The 19,957-nt window shown below is 44.7% G+C and overlaps 1 protein-coding gene across 1 annotated transcript in view; it reads right to left on the bottom strand.

Annotated features, from left to right (window-relative positions):
• Positions 1-2,204: 2,204 nt before the first annotated feature.
• LOC121837844 (golgin subfamily B member 1-like) overlaps positions 2,205-19,957 on the bottom strand; it is a 33,591-nt gene continuing 15,838 nt past the window's right edge. The window contains exons 10-19 of the mRNA XM_042293673.1: positions 19,234-19,536; positions 14,189-14,344; positions 13,928-14,059; positions 11,940-12,149; positions 10,547-10,768; positions 9,534-9,683; positions 7,995-8,158; positions 3,577-3,829; positions 2,471-2,680; positions 2,205-2,315 (exon numbers count right to left, since the gene is read on the bottom strand). Of these exons, the coding sequence (XP_042149607.1) occupies positions 2,205-2,315; positions 2,471-2,680; positions 3,577-3,829; positions 7,995-8,158; positions 9,534-9,683; positions 10,547-10,768; positions 11,940-12,149; positions 13,928-14,059; positions 14,189-14,344; positions 19,234-19,536 (1,911 nt within the window). The remainder of the gene's footprint in view (positions 2,316-2,470; positions 2,681-3,576; positions 3,830-7,994; positions 8,159-9,533; positions 9,684-10,546; positions 10,769-11,939; positions 12,150-13,927; positions 14,060-14,188; positions 14,345-19,233; positions 19,537-19,957) is intronic.

Genomic DNA, 19,957 nt, shown 5'->3' with positions numbered 1-19,957 from the left:
AAAGAAACGGACACAAAATTTGTTCTTAGTTCCACTCTTGGTTACTAGCAACGTGTTCGTAGCAATTTTAAACTAAATGGATCGTACAGGTTTGTATTTAGAGACGATCTCATTTGTCCAAGACGCGAAGGGTTCACAGTTTAGAAATTATGCTAATTTAGGTAAAGCACTTCAAAGTCACTTGTAATTCGTTTTCGCAGCGTTGTGAAAGGCCAGAAGACAATCAAACAGATACACACAAAATAAAATAGCAAAGTCATGACGCTCTCTCTCAACTTGGATGGATAAGCCGGCGCACATACAGTCATTGGGCTGCTCAAATTTATCAAACGAAGGCGATTAGTGGAATAGTCTGTAGACATTTCCGCAAATCGTAGGAGGGTGCAAATGGTGCTTCGAATGGAAGAGCGCTGCTCCATTCATAACCTTCACCGTTCGCACACCCCTAAGAAAGCACCTTCTGCCTGCTAACATCTGCTGGGTTTTGGAACGCCTTCTAAGTATGCACAATGGAACTCTTCTATGAAATATCAGACGTCGCGTATATACGTGCACAACCAATCGACCCCTCTCAAAAGAATGCCCTCTGTTAGCAGCCGTGGAGTCACCGCACAATGGCGGACTAAAACCGCAACGTCAAGGCACACTTTACAGGTTTCGTTGGATTAGCAGGGGCAAAAACACACTCACAGAAAAAAAAAAAGTGATGAGCGCAATGACGTTGCATTTGGACGCTGTTTGATTGGCTCGTCGGCTCCTAGCGTTGGCCGCATTCCGACGTCCGTCCGCTATGAAATGACTTGCACCTTGCACGATGTCAGTTGTTCCGCCCTTGCGCAGCGATTCCGACCTTCTAATGGCGCGTCTACACTTGAGGATTCACGGGCGGATCCGCACAGGCGAAAAATGAATCCTGGAGCCGGGTGGCGAAATCGACTCGTCGCCGGCGTAAAATCTGGATGAGTCAGGAACACACATCCAGATTTCCCGCCAGCGACAAGTCGAATTTGCCACCCCGCTCCAAGATCTAACGATGACGTCATCAGCAGGCTTCATCTTTTAGGTGGCATTGGCAGAGCCCAGTAACTGAGCAATTTTAACTGGGTGATAAGCGCTGGAAAAGTATATAGTCCGAAGAGAAACCGGCGTTTAATGAAGTCTCGCGCAGATTAAAAACGACCGCGAGTGAAGACGCCACGTCGTTACCTTCTTGGAGCACTCTTCGGACAGGTCGCCTTTGGCGTGCAGTCCCGATGTTGCTTCCTTGAGGCTGAGGATAGACTGCCTGTGCTCCTTCATGAGTTCCGTCTGGAGACCGGAGATCTCTTTGGCAAAACGCGCGCGATCCTTGGACATTTCTTCCCTCAGGCTACTGACCAGCTCCCTGTAGCGAGTCAGTGTGCACTCTTTCTGGTCGTGGAGGGCCTGCGAGACAAAGGCGTGATTTGATGTGCGTGATCGGTCTAGCCGGGACATAGATAACTCGCAAAGACAACGAGCACCGCGATGGTGCACTTGTGATGCTACTTGATTGGCTCCATCGAATCATATATATATAGCGTCGGCTGCGGTCACCCCAGTGAGTGTATTGATGCATCTTATTTTTTTGTATATTTACATTGCAAGTGTGAATAATGGCTTGGCCATCATTCATTCATTCATTTCTTTTTCTTTTTGTTCTTTCTTTCACACCGATATTCTAACGCTCAAATAGATTTCAAGAACGCACAGAATTGAGATGTAACCCTACATATGAAGAACTTACGCGGTTACCATATTGCTCCCATAATGCGCTTCCACGCAAGTTACGCCCATTTGAGAATATGGTACATCTCGTTATCTGAGGGCGATCACTGTGACTTGCTCAGCCGTATTTTATGAACAACTTATTTCTATCTATTCGACTCTCAGGTGATAACGAGTTAAAGAATTATTTGTACGTTACCTGCAGGGAATTTACAGTCACCATGGCAGTGTGAAGGGATCTCTTCAACTTGTCGTTGCTAAGATCGTTGGCCTTTTCGTCGCTTCGTATCTCCGGTGCTGCAGATTTCAGTTCTTCTATGATCTTGTCCTTCACCTGGATCGATGTCGTAGCGATCTTCAAGTTCGCGCGTTCCTCCGTCAACATCTGTTGTAATAAGAGTTTTGCACATTGTCCATACTTAAGCGGATAAGTGCATGTTTTCGCTTCCTTTGAAGGGCTATTCCCTCACCTTTTGTAACAACTTTGCGTTTTGCTTTAGGCTCAGCAGCTCCTCAGCCTGAGCCTTCAAGGATTCCATGAGGTTGTTTTGATCCTTCGAAGTTTCAGGCTGCAACATACATTTTCACTGACTTCTTCACTGCCTAATCATTTACACTAAAATGCGTGGCTGACGCCGAAAAATAATGTGCGAGCTTTTAATGGTACACAATAAAGTAAACGCGGAGAAGGAATCGCAAGACCATGTCGTTATGTGACACGTACCTGAAGGTTTTCCTGCAGGCACAGCAACTCCTTCCTGATGGAATTAAGTTCCATCTCGTTTTCTTGCAGCAGCAGTTGCATCTTGTGAAGTTCCTGCTCTAGCAAGAGGTTTTCGGACTCCAGCTGAGTGGCGTGCGTTTTCAGAAACGAGAAGGCCTCCTGGAACGCCTCGGAAGACCAACGCTCTGGTAAATTTGCTCCGTCCAGTTCCTGAAGCAAAAAAAATTACGATACGTTGTCCCTTAAATCTGGAGGGGCGTTTCTAGCAAGCCTTCTTTATAGTTGAGGCCACAGTTAATACTTACATATTCCTAGAAAATGTTATTCTGCATAACTCTGCCCAATAGGCCGATCTCACTTAGCGTTCTGTGCATGCATGACGCCACCATAATATTAGTTCACGGGAGGTAGACGGCAGTACACGAGATAGCTCGTGCCATCTCGTGCTCTGCTCAAGCGGTGACCAGTATCGGGCTTATCGCACCTGCGGAAAGACTACAGTTCCCAGGATGCACGCCGCCAGCGGCGGCGTAGCTAAACTAGCTGGTGAGATCGGTCTATTGTCGGCTCAGAGCCGTGCAGTCAAAATCCTGATGACTGCATTTTTTCCCCTGATGGTAACAGTTTCTCATCAGTCGTAACACAGTCAGCCGAATTCCTGTATCCACCTGTTTTAGTGCTTATAATCTGCAGCATTTTACAACCGCACGAAGCACTGGGAAAAGCAGTCACAGTCACCGACAACTTAAGAAATTGTTCTGCGGTGTTTTTACAGACGTTTTCAAGTACGTCCTCTGGGCGCCGCCATCTGGCTGCCTGCTAGTGTGGGTAGATCGTCTGATAGTCAAGGATTTCTGAGGCTTACCCACGACCTCAGCAATGATTGACTATCAGACGATCTACCCGCAGCAGTACAAAGATGGCGGCGCCCAGAGGCCGTATACTTGCAAACATCTATTGGATAATGCTGCAATCTCATTGGCTACGCAGGGATAAAGAGATGCGCGGGATTCGACACGCCCCGCTTTACTTGAACTGTCGCTGACCGCCCGTATCAACCGTATCAATCAAACGCGACTATGCCAGTGGCGTCGGGAACTGCTCACCTTGTCGAGTTCGCTTTCGGTCTCTCGTCTACCAGGAGGAGCCGTGACTCGCGGCTCGGATGGCTTCGCCGATCGCAGGCGCATGTTTTCGGACTTGAGCTGGGCGATCTTGCCGAGCAGCTTCGCCTGCCTGTCCAGCGGCACCATGCCGCAGTACTCGAACCTCAGTTGCTTCAAAACTTTGGAGAGCTGCTGCACCCTGACGTGGGTCTCGAGCTTAGCCTTGAGCAGCTCGCTGCCCTGATCCTCGTGGCTGAAATCCGAGAGGTTTCCCCTTAGCCTTCCGCGAATCCCGTGGAATGCACTCGACGGCTTCGAATAACGAGATGTTTGCCAAACCAATCACTCACAGAAACTAATCATTCACCTAAACCAATCACTCATTCCTAAACCAATCACTCACCACTAAACCAATCACTGATCACCACTAAACCGGTCGCTCACCACTAAACCAATCACTCAACACTAAATCCAATCACTCAACACTAAACCCAATCGCTCAACACTAAACCAATCACTCACGATAAATTCGCCGCGATCCTGCGCCTTTTTTTCTGCGCATAATTGGGTTCAAACCCACAAAGGCACCAACAAGCGCCGCAGACAGAGACAGCCAATCACGGCGAACAATAGAAACATCCTGTAGCCAATAACAAAACTCAGAATACGATTTTAAGAAAAATGAAGTGTTCCGTAGAAACAATCAGCAAATTAAACATTGCATTTCTTTTTCTGAAGCATAAGTGTTTTTTAACGGGATTCCCCAATCCTAGAATTTTGTCCGTCCGTCCGTCTGTGCCTTTTCGGCTAAATTTAGCGGGAAAAGTGGTGTCACGTGACCCTTGGGAAAATTGACGGCACCTGTCCTATACGTAGGGTTCCGTGTTTTCGGAGTTTATCTTTCGTCAAATTCGGAGGGTGTTTTTCGGAGTTTATATTTTGCCGAAGATTCGGAGTTTATCGGAGTTTATATTTGTTTGTTTCCCGATTCTCCGGAATTCGGCGGTTAATTTCGCAGTTTTTCCTATTAAAAACAAATAAATAAATAATAACCAGATGTAAACGTATGCCAGATAAAAAATTAAACGCGCTTTTGTCAATTAAAGTTTCTTCAGTTGAACTTGGCACTGGTGCCATTGCCATTGGCAATACTAATTTGTCCCACGACGAAAGTTGCGCATAAGTGTTGCTTCGATAAACGTCGATACCTTAAAATTCATAAACTCCCGGAGGTAGTCGCTAGGAAGCTCGTAGTCATCCCATCCTATTCCATCAATCTAGCCCGCGACCGCTCGAGGTGGAGTGGTTAAGAATGTAATAGAGAAGTTTAAACTGCCCCTTTTATACAATCTCTGTGGTTCCATAGCTTTCATTGTTACAAAAACATGCCCTCTCCTTTCTTTAAATCACAAAAATCATGGCCCAAACTGGAAACCGAAAGAGTGGCTTTTGTCGTGACCCGAATGGTACAATGACCTGTCTTCCTGAATCAACCTTGACGCCTTGACGAGACAAGCGGTAAGACCCCTTTTGACAAAGGTCTGAGATTTGGAAGATAATTATGGTAGCATTTTCCCAGGACCATTAACCGTGCGCTGATCAAATTGTAAAAAAAAAAAAAAAAAAAAAAGGTATTTTACTTTTTTTTTTTTGGGGGGGGGGGGGAGGGGAGGGGGGAGTGGCATTGGCACATAAAAATTCAGAGTTTATCGGATATATCCGAATTGACAAGAATTTTACCGGCGGGTGTATTGCGGAGTTTTTCGGATTTATCCGAAAACACGGAACCCTACCTTTACGTAAACTCAGTTTCATCACTAAATTTAGCGGGAAAGTTCGAGCCTTGTGTACAAAACATCGATTCAGTTTCCCCACAAATTTTAGCGGGAAACTAACTTCACGTGACCTGTAGACTCCGTGCAACGCGACCGGCGCGACCGTCAGCGAAATTAGGCAGTGAGAACCCCAGCGAAACGAAACCGCACCGCGTACATTGGTATACGCATTGAAGTCGGAGCGGTGCGGTTGCGCTAGCTTGACAGCATGGACTGAGTGCTCAAATATTTATGCGTCGTATCTCGTGGGGACAAAGCTTCACAGTTTTTCACCTCGCCGATGTTTTGTGGGACAGCGACAACGATGGAGCCGTGCCGTACGACGCGAGAAATTTGGTCTCCCGATCATGTCTGCCACTGTGTCGGCACGCCTGACAGGTTCTATAAACTGTCGTTTTGCGCTCTGCGTTTGTTTTCGTACCAGTAACGCCTACAAATGTTAGCGCCGATGGGCCGAACTGAAATACCGTCCCACACTCGCGGGTATGCAGCGCCGATTTCTTTGGAGGCCTCCAAAATAGTTTCGTCCCCATCGCACATGTCGATGATATTTCCGGACCAGTATGGCACGCAGTCTGTACTTCATGAAGAAAGATTAGGACGGTACAAAAAGTGACAAATATGAATCTAAGGAAAACTACAATGAAACTTAGAATCACTGGACAATCGGCTTTTGAGTATGGAAGTTTATGTGGTGTGCTTCCTTCTTTGATCAGCCTCCTTTTGGATGTGGAAACGCTGACTCCCGAGTTGTGCAGACAACATTTTTTTTTCTCAGCTTTGGAGCCACCTATTGCAAAGTTGTTCGAACTGAAAGTACCATCCAGTGGTCCCTTCCTACCAGTAAAGTGTGCACCTCCCACGAAGAGTGGTATTCTCTTGACAGCATTTGACGGTTAAAACCGGTTCCCATTCAGTTGCGCCGCCCAAAAATTTCACCTGGCTTCGCTGCGCCACCTCTTTTTGGTACAATAAGTGTTGTGTCAAGGTTACTACCTGTGCGCCCAAAATCGGCAACTCGCACAACCAGGTTATTACTCAACAGCTGACCGCAAAAGCATTTGACGGCCAAACCGTCTGTTGGCCGACAACTTTGTTTTCTCGGCTTTCGAACCACCTTTCGTAAAGTTGCTTCAATTGGGAGTACAGTCCACTAGTCCCTTCCTACCGGTAAAGTCTCCACCTCCCACGACGAGTGGTATTCTCTTGACAGCCCTTTCACGGTCAAAACCGGTCCCCATTCAGTTACGCCGCCCAAACATAATTTTCACCTGGTTTCCCTAAGCCACCTATTTTTGGTACAATAAGTTTTGCGTCAAGTTACGGTCATGTTCAAGAACCTGTGTGTCCAAATCTGCACTTCGCAAAGCGCACAGTGCACAAACTTAGTGAACATATCACTCGCCTCCAAATATCATCGTCCCAGCAGTCCTACGTTTACAGTGACGAGCGAAAAAAATTTCCTACTGAGAGCAATTATGATGGCGGCTGTCTTGCTTTTCGCAAAATTGCTCAAATCCCTTTTTCGACCGCAACTAGAAAAATTACCTCTATTAACGACTCAAACTCAATATATAAGAAGCCGAGAGCAACTAGATGCCCCTCTTAGGTCTGTCCCAGCCCTCATGCAACGTCATCCCCAACCTTTCGGCTCAAAAAGCAAAAGTTCCGTCCGTGCGCGCTTCCGCCGCTACAGCTTCGCATGCGAAAAGGCGCCGCAGGCTGCTGGACGCGCCTTACTGTCGAACGCCAGCTCCTCTGCGCTACGCGCGTTTTTCAAAGCGCCCCCTATAGTTCCCGCACGGAGCGTTATACGCTCCGGGCGGGAACAATTTAGTTATTCGCTAACTTTAGCGGCGGGAGAATTCATGTCCTGCGACGTAGACCCCGATCCAGTTTCCCCGCTACATTTAGCAGGGGAAACTCGACGTCACGCGACATATATTGATCAATTGATTAAAGCAGGTCAAATTGATAAAAGCAGGTTCTTCACTACCGTAATGACTGTTCATCGTCTTCCAAAAGATTGAAACAATATCACTCCCAAAAACAGCACTACATGGATTATAGCACTTTGAAGGTTAAGGTGGCTGCCATTTTTTTTTTGTTTAATCTTTTATTGAGCTTCGTCATCGGCTAGGGTCCTTCTATTGTTCGCTGCGAGATGGCTGTTTCTGTGCTCTGCAACAAAATGAACTCACCCAAAAAGTTTCTGCTTCGGAAAGTTAAGAACCTGTATTTGAATTTCCTCGTGTAAGCGCCGGGCCTCAGAACATAGGATGTTCTTGAAAGCAGCTTTGTTTAGGGTCCTTCCAAAAGCAGCGATTTCCGCATCCATACAGGTATATCGAACTCCAGAGATATCTTCGCACTGCTTCTAATTGTTTGGAGTGGTTCCATGAGGACTCATTTAAAATCTGCCACAGGTTTACGCACGTGAATCGCTAAGATTAAGTCACTAAAATTAGAAAATACAACGTACCTAACTGGTATGGAATGCATATGTTTATCCATAGAGTAAGTAAAAAGTTGTGCACGCATACGAAACGACGTTTTGATTTGTTTGTAGAGATATATGCTCACCGCTTTTGAAGTGTCTGTAGCTCTGCGTGGACTTTCGCCAAGAGAGTCTTGAGTTTCTCGGTCTCCTGTAGCGCCGAAGATTCGCTCATTTGCGCCGCGACGAGCTTTTGTTTGAGTTGCCCTTTCGGAAGTGTGGGCACAAAAATCACAAGGTCATTGATGTCCTTCATAATATTGAACCTCACATTCCCAAATATGTAAAGAGCAAAATTTTATCTTCTTATCATTAGACACAAATACGCCATACTTACGAGTGTTTAGATTTCAATGAAACATAAAAGGTTACACAATTCGTAATTAAGTTAAATCTTCAAAAAGCGCATTCGAAGTTTACCCATAATCTTCACACATATATGATGCAATTGATTAAAACAAACCCCTCACATGCAAATATCCGATGGAAAATAAAGTGCATCAGGATCCTTCCAAGCAAACGCGCCGCAGATACCTTTAAAAAGCCTACCTTGCGAGAAAGAGGCAAGACTGGTTCGTGAAATTATCTGATCAATTTTAAACTTCTAAATCATGCACCACTTGAACACCACATTCAGCTACGAGTTCGATAAGTTTAGAATTTTCACCTCATCATTTATTTTTAACTTGTGAGAGGCTGTACTATGGTCACTGACAACCGAACAAATGCAGTGCAATGCCTATCAAGATTATGCTTCTTACTTTATGATTCGTTGTTCGGTATTCTCATCAGCTGATGAAGCAATCTCTTTGCTTGCGCAGCGACATTAAGATGCTCGGAAATTGTCACACCTTTAGGTTTCTTAAGCATGTGAGTGACTATATAGGCATTTTGATTTCAGTGGTACCTGCTTACCGTGTTCGTAGTCATGAAGGCTTCTGTTGTAGGTCGTAGTTTCCTTCTGCAATATCTCTACCTTTCTTTCTAGGTCCCTGTTCGTTGACCTTAGACGGTCCGCTTGATCTTTAAGAAACTCAATCTCTTTTTGCGTCGATAAATGCTTGTCTTCCGTCATCCTGGTCCTCGGTCGGGGCTCTGCAGAGTAATCTTTCTGGAGTTAGAACTGATCTCCTCCTTTGGCTGCTTAGTCTGCGCGACTCACCCGGTCTATTCTCCCATTCGTTCGATGGATGAAGCTCATTCGGTGCGATGCTCATCTGAAGTGTTCGAAAGTGGTAAATGCTCGTTGAATTCTTCCTCGTGCAAGGAATAAATTAAGCTTTGCTAGGTTCATAAAAAGGAGTCAATTAGCACTTCAGAAGTCACAAGAAGAAATTCAAAATATTGTCCTTAAAGAAACTAGGTTTACACCGACTGCAAGTTCTATAGTTCCATCCCACCAAAAATACTCTTGGGGATCGTTTAGAATGGGGATTAGAACATACTAGTTAACTTAATACAATTTCATGTCAACTAATATTACACTAATCACCAGTAACAATGATTCAGGTAAATTTACTACTACTAATGCTTACCCCATACGTAAGTTAGGCATCCAAAATCTTTTTTCGGCTAGGTGCAAAATTGTTTTCTTGCGTTAATTATCGAAGAAACAAACAACTCACCGAATATCCAGACTCCGTTAATTCTTCCACTACATTTCTGAATTTTTGGGCCAAAAGGGCGTGCTGTTGATAAAGTGACTGGAAGGTTTCTTTTGGCACCGTCTGCTCCAGACAGTTTTGGAGAGACTTAATGCGTAGGGACGCCATTTCCTGAAATGCAATTTCGGGTTACAAATGCTGCCACTTTAGGTTCAACGCAACCTTTGCCGCTTTTATTTTTTAAATCGTGTTTGGGAATTTTTTTTATCTACCTTGTTGAAATGTGTCTAGGACTTAGCAATTCCAAATTGTTCTTTTAGATAAAACCGTGGTCTGAAACTCGAGAGCTTTGACTTGCACTAGGACACTTGTTAGGACCATTGGGCTCTAATGTATACCTATTGGGGAAGAAATTCAACTGTTGCGCCCCCTAGCGGATAAGTTTAAAATTACACCGATGGGGACAACGACCACAAGAGTTGTGTCTGTGCTTCTGACGTCCTAGGCGGCTGAGGTAGCCGAAGGCTTCGTCAGCGTTCGACTGGTGCTCGTGCACAGAAAGTGAGGCACAATCGTGTCCAATCTGCGGTCGATTACGGAAGATCACGTAAAGAATACAGTCCATAGACTTTGTGTTCAATAAACATCAAGCTATATTATAAAAAAGATATGAACTGGACAATGCGCATTCTATACTTCAATCTCCTCGCTATCATACCAGAACTTAACCACCACCCACAAACATTTCCTCAAAAACCACACATTAAAAACTAGATTCTAGTTCCGAATGGTCTACGTTACGTGGAATATTAGTACGTACAAGCTATCTACTAGCTTCCTATACATATTGAGTCACAGTATCTGAGAGATGGACAAACTGAAAAGTTTTACAAACAAAATTAACACCAAGATGTCTATCAAGCGTTCATTGTACTGACAAACGTAAAATGTACCAAAAAATGCTTCAGAACAACTATGTACTTTGTTCAAAACACCGTCGGGATCGACATTGTTGCTAAACTTGCCTCTCTCACTTCCACTTGTCCGAGCTGTTCCAGAATTATGTCATCTTTGAGAAAACTCAGCGACGTCTGTCTGGAGATCTCGCTCTGCAAGAGGGCGCGCTCGTTCTCTAACACGGCACAACGACGACGCAACGCCACTTCTCTGTCCATGATTTGTTTCGCTTCCGCATCCAGACGAAGCAAACCCTCCTTGAGCTCGGGGTCCGTCGACGATAGTTGGTTCAGCAGTTCCTGGAACAATTCGCCGGGAACGGTCAGAACGTGTGCACCGTAAAGAACACTCAAAGGACCACGCGAGGCCAACAACCGTGTCGCGCTTTTGCTTGAAAGTTTGGAAACATTTTCTATGAAGTTTCCGAACTCTGCAACAGAAAACAACTTCTGTCCCACTACTCTCTGGTTCATAAATTTGCGTTTGAGTGTAATTGATTGCGTTGCAAGTGCTTGGTTAAAACCAGAGAACAAACTGGCCCAATCTATCAGGTAGACCTGATACACTCTCGATCTACATAGATACTTTCATGATCTCTTAAGCATCATTCTTTCACCATGGGCTCAGCATATTTCCGCCATCGTTATAAGCGACTATTTCTGATATTGCGAACGTTTGATCAGGCGATGATACTCAAACGCAGATGTATGAACCAGCCTTAGAAAGGACTTGCTGCGGTACATAAATCATACTTGACAAAATCGTAAAACATAATACGTTTCTGTATAAGTAAAATTTCAGTGTAATTTTTTTATGTACCGAGACTCGATCATACCGCAATTTCTGACGCCTTTGAGAGTTTTATATATGCATGACGATGCTACAACAACTGAAAAAAATTCAGATAACCGATATTGGTATCTCAATATTAGCTTTGCGGCAGATAGCCTCATTTGGATTTCGGGAATCCTGTTTTGGGTGAATCGGGCATATCCATCCTGTGTGAATAATTTATCCGATACTGAAAACGGCTACAACGACGGCATAAAGCCACTTTTCTGTCCATGATTTGTTTCGCTGCTGTATCCAGAAGAAGCAAGCCTCAGCTCAGGGTCCGTCGACGATAGCTGTCGGAGACTTTATTTTCAAGGGAAGACGTTTTGCATACTTAATTATCCGGGGAAGACGTTCTTGTCTCGTCATCTGCTGATCGCAATTAATAAGGAGTTCTAATCAGTCGATTCGATACCTCCGATAACGATACGCGATATTTCGCCGATACCTTCGCGCGTGCATCGTATCGTTATCGAAGGTACCCAATGGTCTACTAAAACCCCCTATTGACTCTCCGAGAAAGGAGAGACAAGGGAATTTTATAAGGGCATGTGTTCAGCATTCAGATGGTTACCATTGCCGAAAGACGAGCTATTACGTCAGAATAAGTTGTTTCACGAGGAGCACATCACTTACATTGTAGCGTTGTTCGTTGCTGGCAGCTCTGCCCGCGACCTCTTCGATTATTTCAATCTTCTCGGCGCTCAGCTTCTCAACCCGTGTTTTCCAATCGCTTCTCTCGTTCATTAGGTCTCGATACAGATGAGCCAGGGAAGTACACTGGCTCAGAAGACTGATATCGTCAACCTCCAAGGGAGAGGGCTGCCGTGGTGCATTGCCATGAGCCTAACGGGAGAACGTTGAAATGAATACATTTGCCATACTGTTATGGTTCCTACCCCATATTTCCTTGTGTACAGAGAATCAAAACAAAAAATGAATATGTTCGTAAATAACTGGAAGATCTGAAGGCGAACCTCGCGGAAGTCTCAAGTGGTAACCAACGTTTCGCTAAGAGACATATCTTCATCAGAGGCTTCAGACTGAAGTGATTGCAAAGACTTAGGAGACTTCAGAGACTTAAAAAACTTCAAGGACTGTGACGTTAGCGGAAGGCAGAAATTACTCCTTGAACTGTACTCTGTAGACTTTGTTCCTAACAGATTACAAGCAGTTTCATAGTGTTAAATAAATCAATCTAAAAGCTCGCTCCAGCACTCGCGCAGCCGCACGCAACAAATGATCGGCGTGGTCCATTTTTAGGCGGCCCGCTCGACCTGCAAGCCTGCCTTTCTTGACGTCACGGCACTGAAAAACGCGGGAATATTTGGATGTTGGATATGACATCATTTTCATTTACCGATTTCACAATAACTATCTTGAATTTGGCGATGTTAAATAGCGTACCGGAAAGGGTAAAGGCCGGCAATTCGGAAAATATAGTTGGTTGAGGCAGCTCAAAAAAAACAAATCGCCGGAGTATTTCTTTAAGAGACATCGAAGACTTACGACACTTCAGAGACTCCGAGGACTTACGGCGCTCAGACTACTTGAAAAATTTAACGAGATTGCAGGGACTCAAGAGACTCGAAGAACTTAAAAAACTTGGATGACTTACGATAACTTAAGGAATTAAAAGCCTCCAGGATATTTAGAACCTTCAAGGACTAAAGCAACTGCACGCATGTAAGAGGTTTCAAGAACTTGCGAGATTTCAAGGACTTAAAAGCCTTCAGGAAATTTAGGAACTTCAAAGACTAAAGCAACTGCAGGCGAATAAGAAATCTTACGAACTTACGAGACTTCAAGGATTAAAGAGAGTTCAAGAACTTACCAGAGTTCAGAGACTTGAGAGAATTCAGACTTAAAGGTGCACTAAAGACATTTCTGAGGTCGTCTGCTCTTGTTGATAACTTATCTTACTGGCTCCAAGCATCCTAGAAATCCAAAAATTATGCTTGTGTGACGTCTATTTCCTTACTAAAAATGTGATCGAAGTTTGTGCCACGTCCTTTTTTGAGCGGAAAAATCTAGAACACAAAATGGAGCGGAGGCGCGGGTGGCGTCTCCGCTGCCGGAGCCTCCGTTCGCGACTGGCTGACGCGCGCCCGCGTCGTCACGCCGCCGGCGCCTCCGCTGAATTCTGTGGTCCAGATTTTTCCCCTCAGTAAGGGGCTTGGCACAAACTTCGATAACAATTTTAGTAGGAAAATAGACGTCGCAACAATATATTTTTTTTTTTATTTCTGGGATGCTAAGATTCCGTAGAATGAGCTATCGCCAAGAACACACGACGTCAGAAACCTCTTTAGTGCACCTTTAGGAGACACGGCTACACTCTGCGGCTGTCACTCTGCGGTTCCAATGGAAGTTGCCTTTCAGACCGCGTTAAATATACATTGAACAGTGGCTAACCTATCAGTTTGGCTACCTATCAACTAGACATCAGCCACGTCACTGATGCACATCTGCCCCAATACATGCACTTCCAATATCTCGGGTGAATATCGACCATAGAGCGGCTACATATTGGTAAAGCATGGGTTGCGCTAAGATTTCTGATGCAGATGACATATTATGCATTTTTGTACCCTAAATCAACGGCTGAGGACCCATCTTCTTACCTGAAACTTGTCTGTGTGGGTTCCTACATCAACAGTCCTCGGACGTTTTTCTGAAGGAGGAGACGTCGACCTTGATATGGTTGCCTTTGAACGTTTCCTTCTCTCCGATACTTTCTTCTGGAGCTGTTTCACCTGAAAGATTTGCGTTGCAAACAGTTTGGGTCTCTTTGTGTTGGCCATTAACGGAATTTACTACAAAAGGGGTAATATTAGTATGGTCAGAATACTGACACTACCCATGGATGCAGTTTGCTTTCTTACCTTGAGTTCCGAATGTTCGAGTTGTTTAGAATATTTCCGCTTGACGGCTTTCAGTTCAGCCTTGAGCATCTTCTTTTCGGCTTGCAGTTGGGACATTGTAAACGACGTATTAGAGCTGGCCGAGACAGAACCACTTTCTTCCCTAGACTGGAGCAACTGAAAATGTTAACGAAGAGAAGTTCACATTTCGGTTTTTGATAATGTCATGCTTCTACTTTTTAAACTAATTACTCGCCTCCACAATTTTCTCCAGATGCGGGCATTCGATAGCGGCATCGGGGTTTTCTGGAGACGGAACGCACACGCTAACTGATCATAAAAAAACTAACAAATTTCTTGCATCTAAAGAAAAAGAAAAAGAGAACATACCGTTTTGCTGCCGAATGATTCGAAGAATTTCTTCCATGCCTCTTTGAAGCTGCTGGTTTTCAAACTTCAAGTCCTCCAGCGTCTCTTCCTTCGTTTTTTCCTCCTCGGAAGACGCGTTATCTCGTTCCGGAGAATATCGCTCCATTAATTCCTAACGTATATAAGCGACGTAATTCGGATTAAAATATGAGTCTTCAATTCGTCCCTAACCCAATCACACTCTAAGAAATGTGGAGTGTCTACTTTCCTGCAAAGCCTTTAGAATTTACGGCAGGAGCTCGGCAAAGGATTAAACAAATAATAGACAAAAAAAAAAAAACTGCGTTGAGGCACCGAGCACATTTCTTAGCCTCGTCCTTTGCCGAGTTAGCAGGTATTGGCCCTTCCAAGTTATTTCCGGGAAAGTAGACGACCCAGATTTCTTAGCGTGATATGGGTAACGCCCCGCCCTCACTTTTACAATTTATTGACATAGTTATCGGACAGCTTGAGAGACGCAGGGTGGGGCTTACCATAGCCTCTTATATACTGACAAAGCCTGGCAGATCGCCACGAGAAGCGGCCGCCGAAATGGTAGACAACGAATGAGAGGAAAGCCTAATGCCCCTGAATAAGAAAGGTAGAAACATATTCTCCCTCCTCCTTTGACGCGCACACCTTTTATCTTTATGTTTTGCTTTTTCGCACCCGTGCGTCGAATGTAGCGCCGCCTGGAACGCTCCAAGATAGCAGACGGCCTTCCTATACTCGAGTCAGAGCCGAGTCAAAGGCTTAGACACGGAAATACATGGACACAGGCTGAAAGCGCACTGTCACGGTCTGCCAGCCTCGAAGAATGTGCTCAAAGAAAGGCAATGAAAGCCATGGCGTTGCACAGTCGGCGTTATTTGATCGGCGGCATGAGCTCATAGCGTGCACCGCACTCCGACAGAATAGGCATTCTTTCTCCCTTCTCGTCCCTCATGCACACTTTTATTGTTATCTTTTGCTCTTTCGCGCTCGCGCGTCGACTGTAGCGCCGCCTGGATCGCTCCAAGATAGCAGGCGGCATTCTTCAAAGGATGTCGCTACTTTTCCGTATACAGGGGCTTTAGGAAAGCCACGTGTCTGGCGCCCCACTGCGACGAGACGCCGAAACACACTTCTCCCGAGAAGTGTGTTTAGGGTTCTCGCCGCGGCAAAAGCTGTGCGCTGACGTCCAGGTTCCCCGAGAAATGGCTCTTTGATGCTCTGTGCTACCATATCCTCGCGCTCCAAATCTGCGATCGGGCACTCTATGGCTCCGCCGTCGAACCGCCAGGCTTTGTGAGTATAGAGGAGGCTGTGAGCTTACGTTTCTTGGTCACGCTTCTATAGCTTTGCTATTTTCGATTCGGCGTTCTTGTTGGCCGATGCAGCCATCTTATTGGCACAGGAGCGATAATAAGACCATGGGGACGCACCACGCTTTGCGCTTCCTTCAAAGCAGTCAGTGACTACGGAAGCTATAAAGCTGATCATGTGATGAAGTGTATGTGATATATCTGATTATTTTACTTTAATGAAATTTTGAAAGTTTCAAGCTGTCTTACCTGTTTGCGGTCGTGAAGAGTCGGAGACACCTGCGTGCTCCTATTGACAAGACTTTTGATTTTGATGCTTTCCGGTGAAGGACTGTAGAAGTGGGTCAGGAATGCACACGTCATAGCACAATGTGATTGCAATTAAGTCGCAGGCATTTTTTTTTAGAGATTTCTTTACCTTTTTCTTTTTTCCTTGAAAGCCTGACGAAGCTTTTGTTGCAACTCTATGTTTGCCTCTTCGAGCTGTTCAATCTGCGAGTGGGTCACAAGAAGGGATATGCTCTTTATGTGTGTATTTGAGCATTGTGCGACGATTTGTTACTGCTTCTACTCCATATGCCTTTCAACGTTGCCAAAGAGGAAGACGCACCTCCACACAACTCTAGAAGTCCTAGTTGATAAACCGCTTAACGTTGGAAATAAGTTCACGCAGAACCCAGAAAGTATACTTCCCATCCTATCATCTCGATTGAGGCACAAAAATAATTTATAGCATTTAAGTGACAACCCTGCATTTTTTCAGATCTTACTTTTATATGTTGTCTCAAAAAGGTGGTAAATGTTCGTGTAAGGTTGTTACGGTCTTCGTATACATAACAAGTGAGATACAGTAAACGGTTTAGAGTTTCATAATTATCATCATTCTTCTTCTGTGCATGGTATACCGGATGAGCATCATGAAAAGAGCAAGTCACTGATTGCTATTATATTCATCCCAAACCGTTAGTGCATGCATCTTACGTTTTGTGTTCAAGTTCAACTGTGCGATTGGTGAATGCTCATTAGCAAACATAATAACAACTTAAGTAAAATAAGTCTGATTACGTGCACATGTATACTGCCCACCAGCACATGTTCGCTAATATACCTTAATTTAAGCACCCCACAATCGAAAATTCACCAGGCAAATAAATGAACAATTGTTTTCCCACTTCAATCAACAGATATGGCAGGGATCCACGCCATTAATGAGTGTATTTTGCTTGCCTTCCCGTTGTCTTTTGTCCTGATAGTCAACACTCATAATACATGCTTCCATTTACTTTCCTTTTTTATCCCTACTTTAACCTTTGAGTAACTTGATTTTTTCCAGACTACCGTATTATGTCTTCTGCGCGCTAGTTCCTCTTGCGTGTACCTTTTCCTGAAGTGTGGCTGCCTTCTCTGGCTTTCTCTTCTTGGGCGGCGTCAGTCGAACATCCGGATCTAGGCTTAGCTTTTCCCGAAGAGTTTCGTTCTCTTCGCTGACTTCTTCCACGTCCATCTCGAGTTCGTTTAGCTGCTGGGTCAGCTTCTCTATTTCCCTGAAATAAACAGAAACAGCGACATGCACGGCTACGGCGCCCAACACAAACTCTAGACAAAGTTTTGAGTGCTTTAAACTTAGTGAAATAAAATTTGAATGACTCCACTTTGAACCACCCAACGGAGTCACACAGAGTACTGAGAGCAGGGCACTCGATTTCCCCCTGGCTGGAAACAAAACTGCGCCCATCGAAGTGTTGCGAAGTACTTTAAGTATACATTGTACTTGTTCAAGTACTTGTTCAAGTAGGTTTAGAAAGCTTGTACTTTACTCGAAGTACATTCTCTGAGTATGTACTTGTACTTAAATTATTTTTTTCTGGTACTTTTCAAAGAAAGTACAACTCCCGACTCCCGACTTGAAAGGTTCCTCAATTTTGGTCTCGTTGAAATTCAAGCTCTTTCAAAAACAACGCGCTCCTGTTCTTTTTCGTTTTTTCAATAAAGTAAAGTGCAATCTGCAATCTTTACGAAAAAAAAAAGAAAGAAAGATTTATTATTACGGGAAAACGCGCAACGTCTTTTGAGACGTCATCCAGTCATTTCCCTAGAGACCAGTGAAGTAATGGTGGCTATAAGATCGATACAAAAAATAGTTCGCCAGCCACCAGCGGGAGTAAAATAACTAATCTGTGGCCACTTGACTTTATCTAATATTCGCCGCCATTTTTAAAAACCACTGTGCAACCCCGATAACCCCTGGGGCAATGCACAGTTAAAGATAAAAGACTGTATGGGGAAATGTGAAATCACTGTATGGGGTCCATCAGTGATTTTTAACACAATCATGAAAGATTGTGTTAAAAAAGTACTTGCACTTTACATTGAAAGTACATTGTATTCCTAGTACTTTACTTCAAATATATTGCGCCCGGTGTGCCAACTACTTTACCTGAAGTACATAACCTCTCATTTACTTTGTACTTTACTGCAAGTACTTTTTGGACGCACATTACCCAACACTGGCTCATCGATTTGCCGTGAATAATCATGTAACCACATGATCAGTCATGAAGACAAAATGTTTGACGCGGGTTGCCACTTGGGGGGGCATTGTAAATGGTATCATGACTGCAGCAGTCGAAACATGGCCCGTTTCAATCTCTTCATTGACGGTTCTGTGCTCAGTGTTTAAGACATGAACATGCTGTTTATACCTGTCTCGGATGCCAACTTGCTTTTTGAGGTCTCGAATCTCGGCAACCGCGTCAGCGAGGCCGTATTCTCCCTAGAATAAAAATTAAAAAATAAAATGCAAACATTGAAGTTTAAGGCAAATCACTCTACACAATATTTGTCTCATTATCCTGCTATAGAGACCAATCAGTACGCCAAGGCGTGCTATTAGATTCTCTTTACCGTCGACGTAAGTACAAGATAATAGTTTTCTCTTTAAATTATATATAATCCGTTTATTATAAGCAATGGTGGGTGCGCCAAAGTATTCTATGGAAAGCAGAGCACCCTTAATTTACCGTTCGACCTTTATGATCGTCGGTCAATGCTGCAAGCACGAGCGTCTCGTAATTAGAAGATGTCGAGTGATCACCTCAAAAATCCTTCAGAAAGGGAGGTGTCTTCAGGCCTGTTCACACATACATCTCAGCGTCAACTCAGCGCAGTGTCAGCACTCCCCCCCCCCCCCCCCCCCCCCTTTATGAGCCCGCCTTTCCTTGCTTGCGCACACAATGCCGTACGCTGAGTCAGCGCTGATACAGCACTGACTATGCGTCACCTCAGCGCCGAGATGCATGTGCGAACCGGCTACGATTTGAAACTCACAACTCCCGTATGTATAAGAAATCTCACCAGTTCGTATCTTCTCATGACCATCACGGCGTCAGCGAGTTCTTTGTCCTTTTGCCTCGCTTCGTCCTCGACCTTGCCGAGCATGTCCTGCGCGCTCTTCAGCTCCAGGCTTTTCTCCCTCAGCTTTTGCTGAAGATCGAACCACTTGCTGGATCTTCTCGGCTGTCCTCCGCCGGCGACACCGCTGCTGTCTTGCTGCTGGCGCAAGGATTCGATGATGACGCTGTTGTCCTCAATGTCCTTGGTGGCTTGTTCCAGATGCTTCGTCAAGTGGTCGATCTGCCGATCCCTGTCTTCTAGGGCCTTACGCGAAAAAAAAAAGAATGCGCTTCAATCGACACTTGTTATTGATCAACCGTTCAAAAAACAATGGATTTCAATAGCACGAACTTACGGGAATATTTTTAATACAATCACGCCGACAACTTTAAAAAAAACGCACTGCGCTTCTTAAGCTGTTCTGAGTATAGAAGTCGAGTGTCACTCTAAGAAATCTGGAGCGTCTGCCTCCACTGGAAGGCTTTTAGGAGAGCCAGTCGCTGCAGGGAGGGAGCTAGGTGAATAGAGGTGCTCAAAATATCTTCAGGTCTAAAAAAAAAGTCTGCGCTGTGGCAGTGAGGGAGGTGAAGCGTTATGCTGAGTGCCACAGTACAGACCATCTTTTTCTAGAAACACATTTTCAGCTTCCACATTTGCTGAGCTCCCTCTGTAGATTGCATAAATT

This window comes from Ixodes scapularis, unplaced genomic scaffold (assembly GCF_016920785.2).
Source record: "Ixodes scapularis isolate PalLabHiFi unplaced genomic scaffold, ASM1692078v2 PGA_scaffold4__175_contigs__length_147842914, whole genome shotgun sequence".
NCBI classification, from domain to species: Eukaryota; Metazoa; Arthropoda; class Arachnida; order Ixodida; family Ixodidae; genus Ixodes; species Ixodes scapularis.
This window is presented reverse-complemented; position numbering and strand designations above follow the sequence as displayed.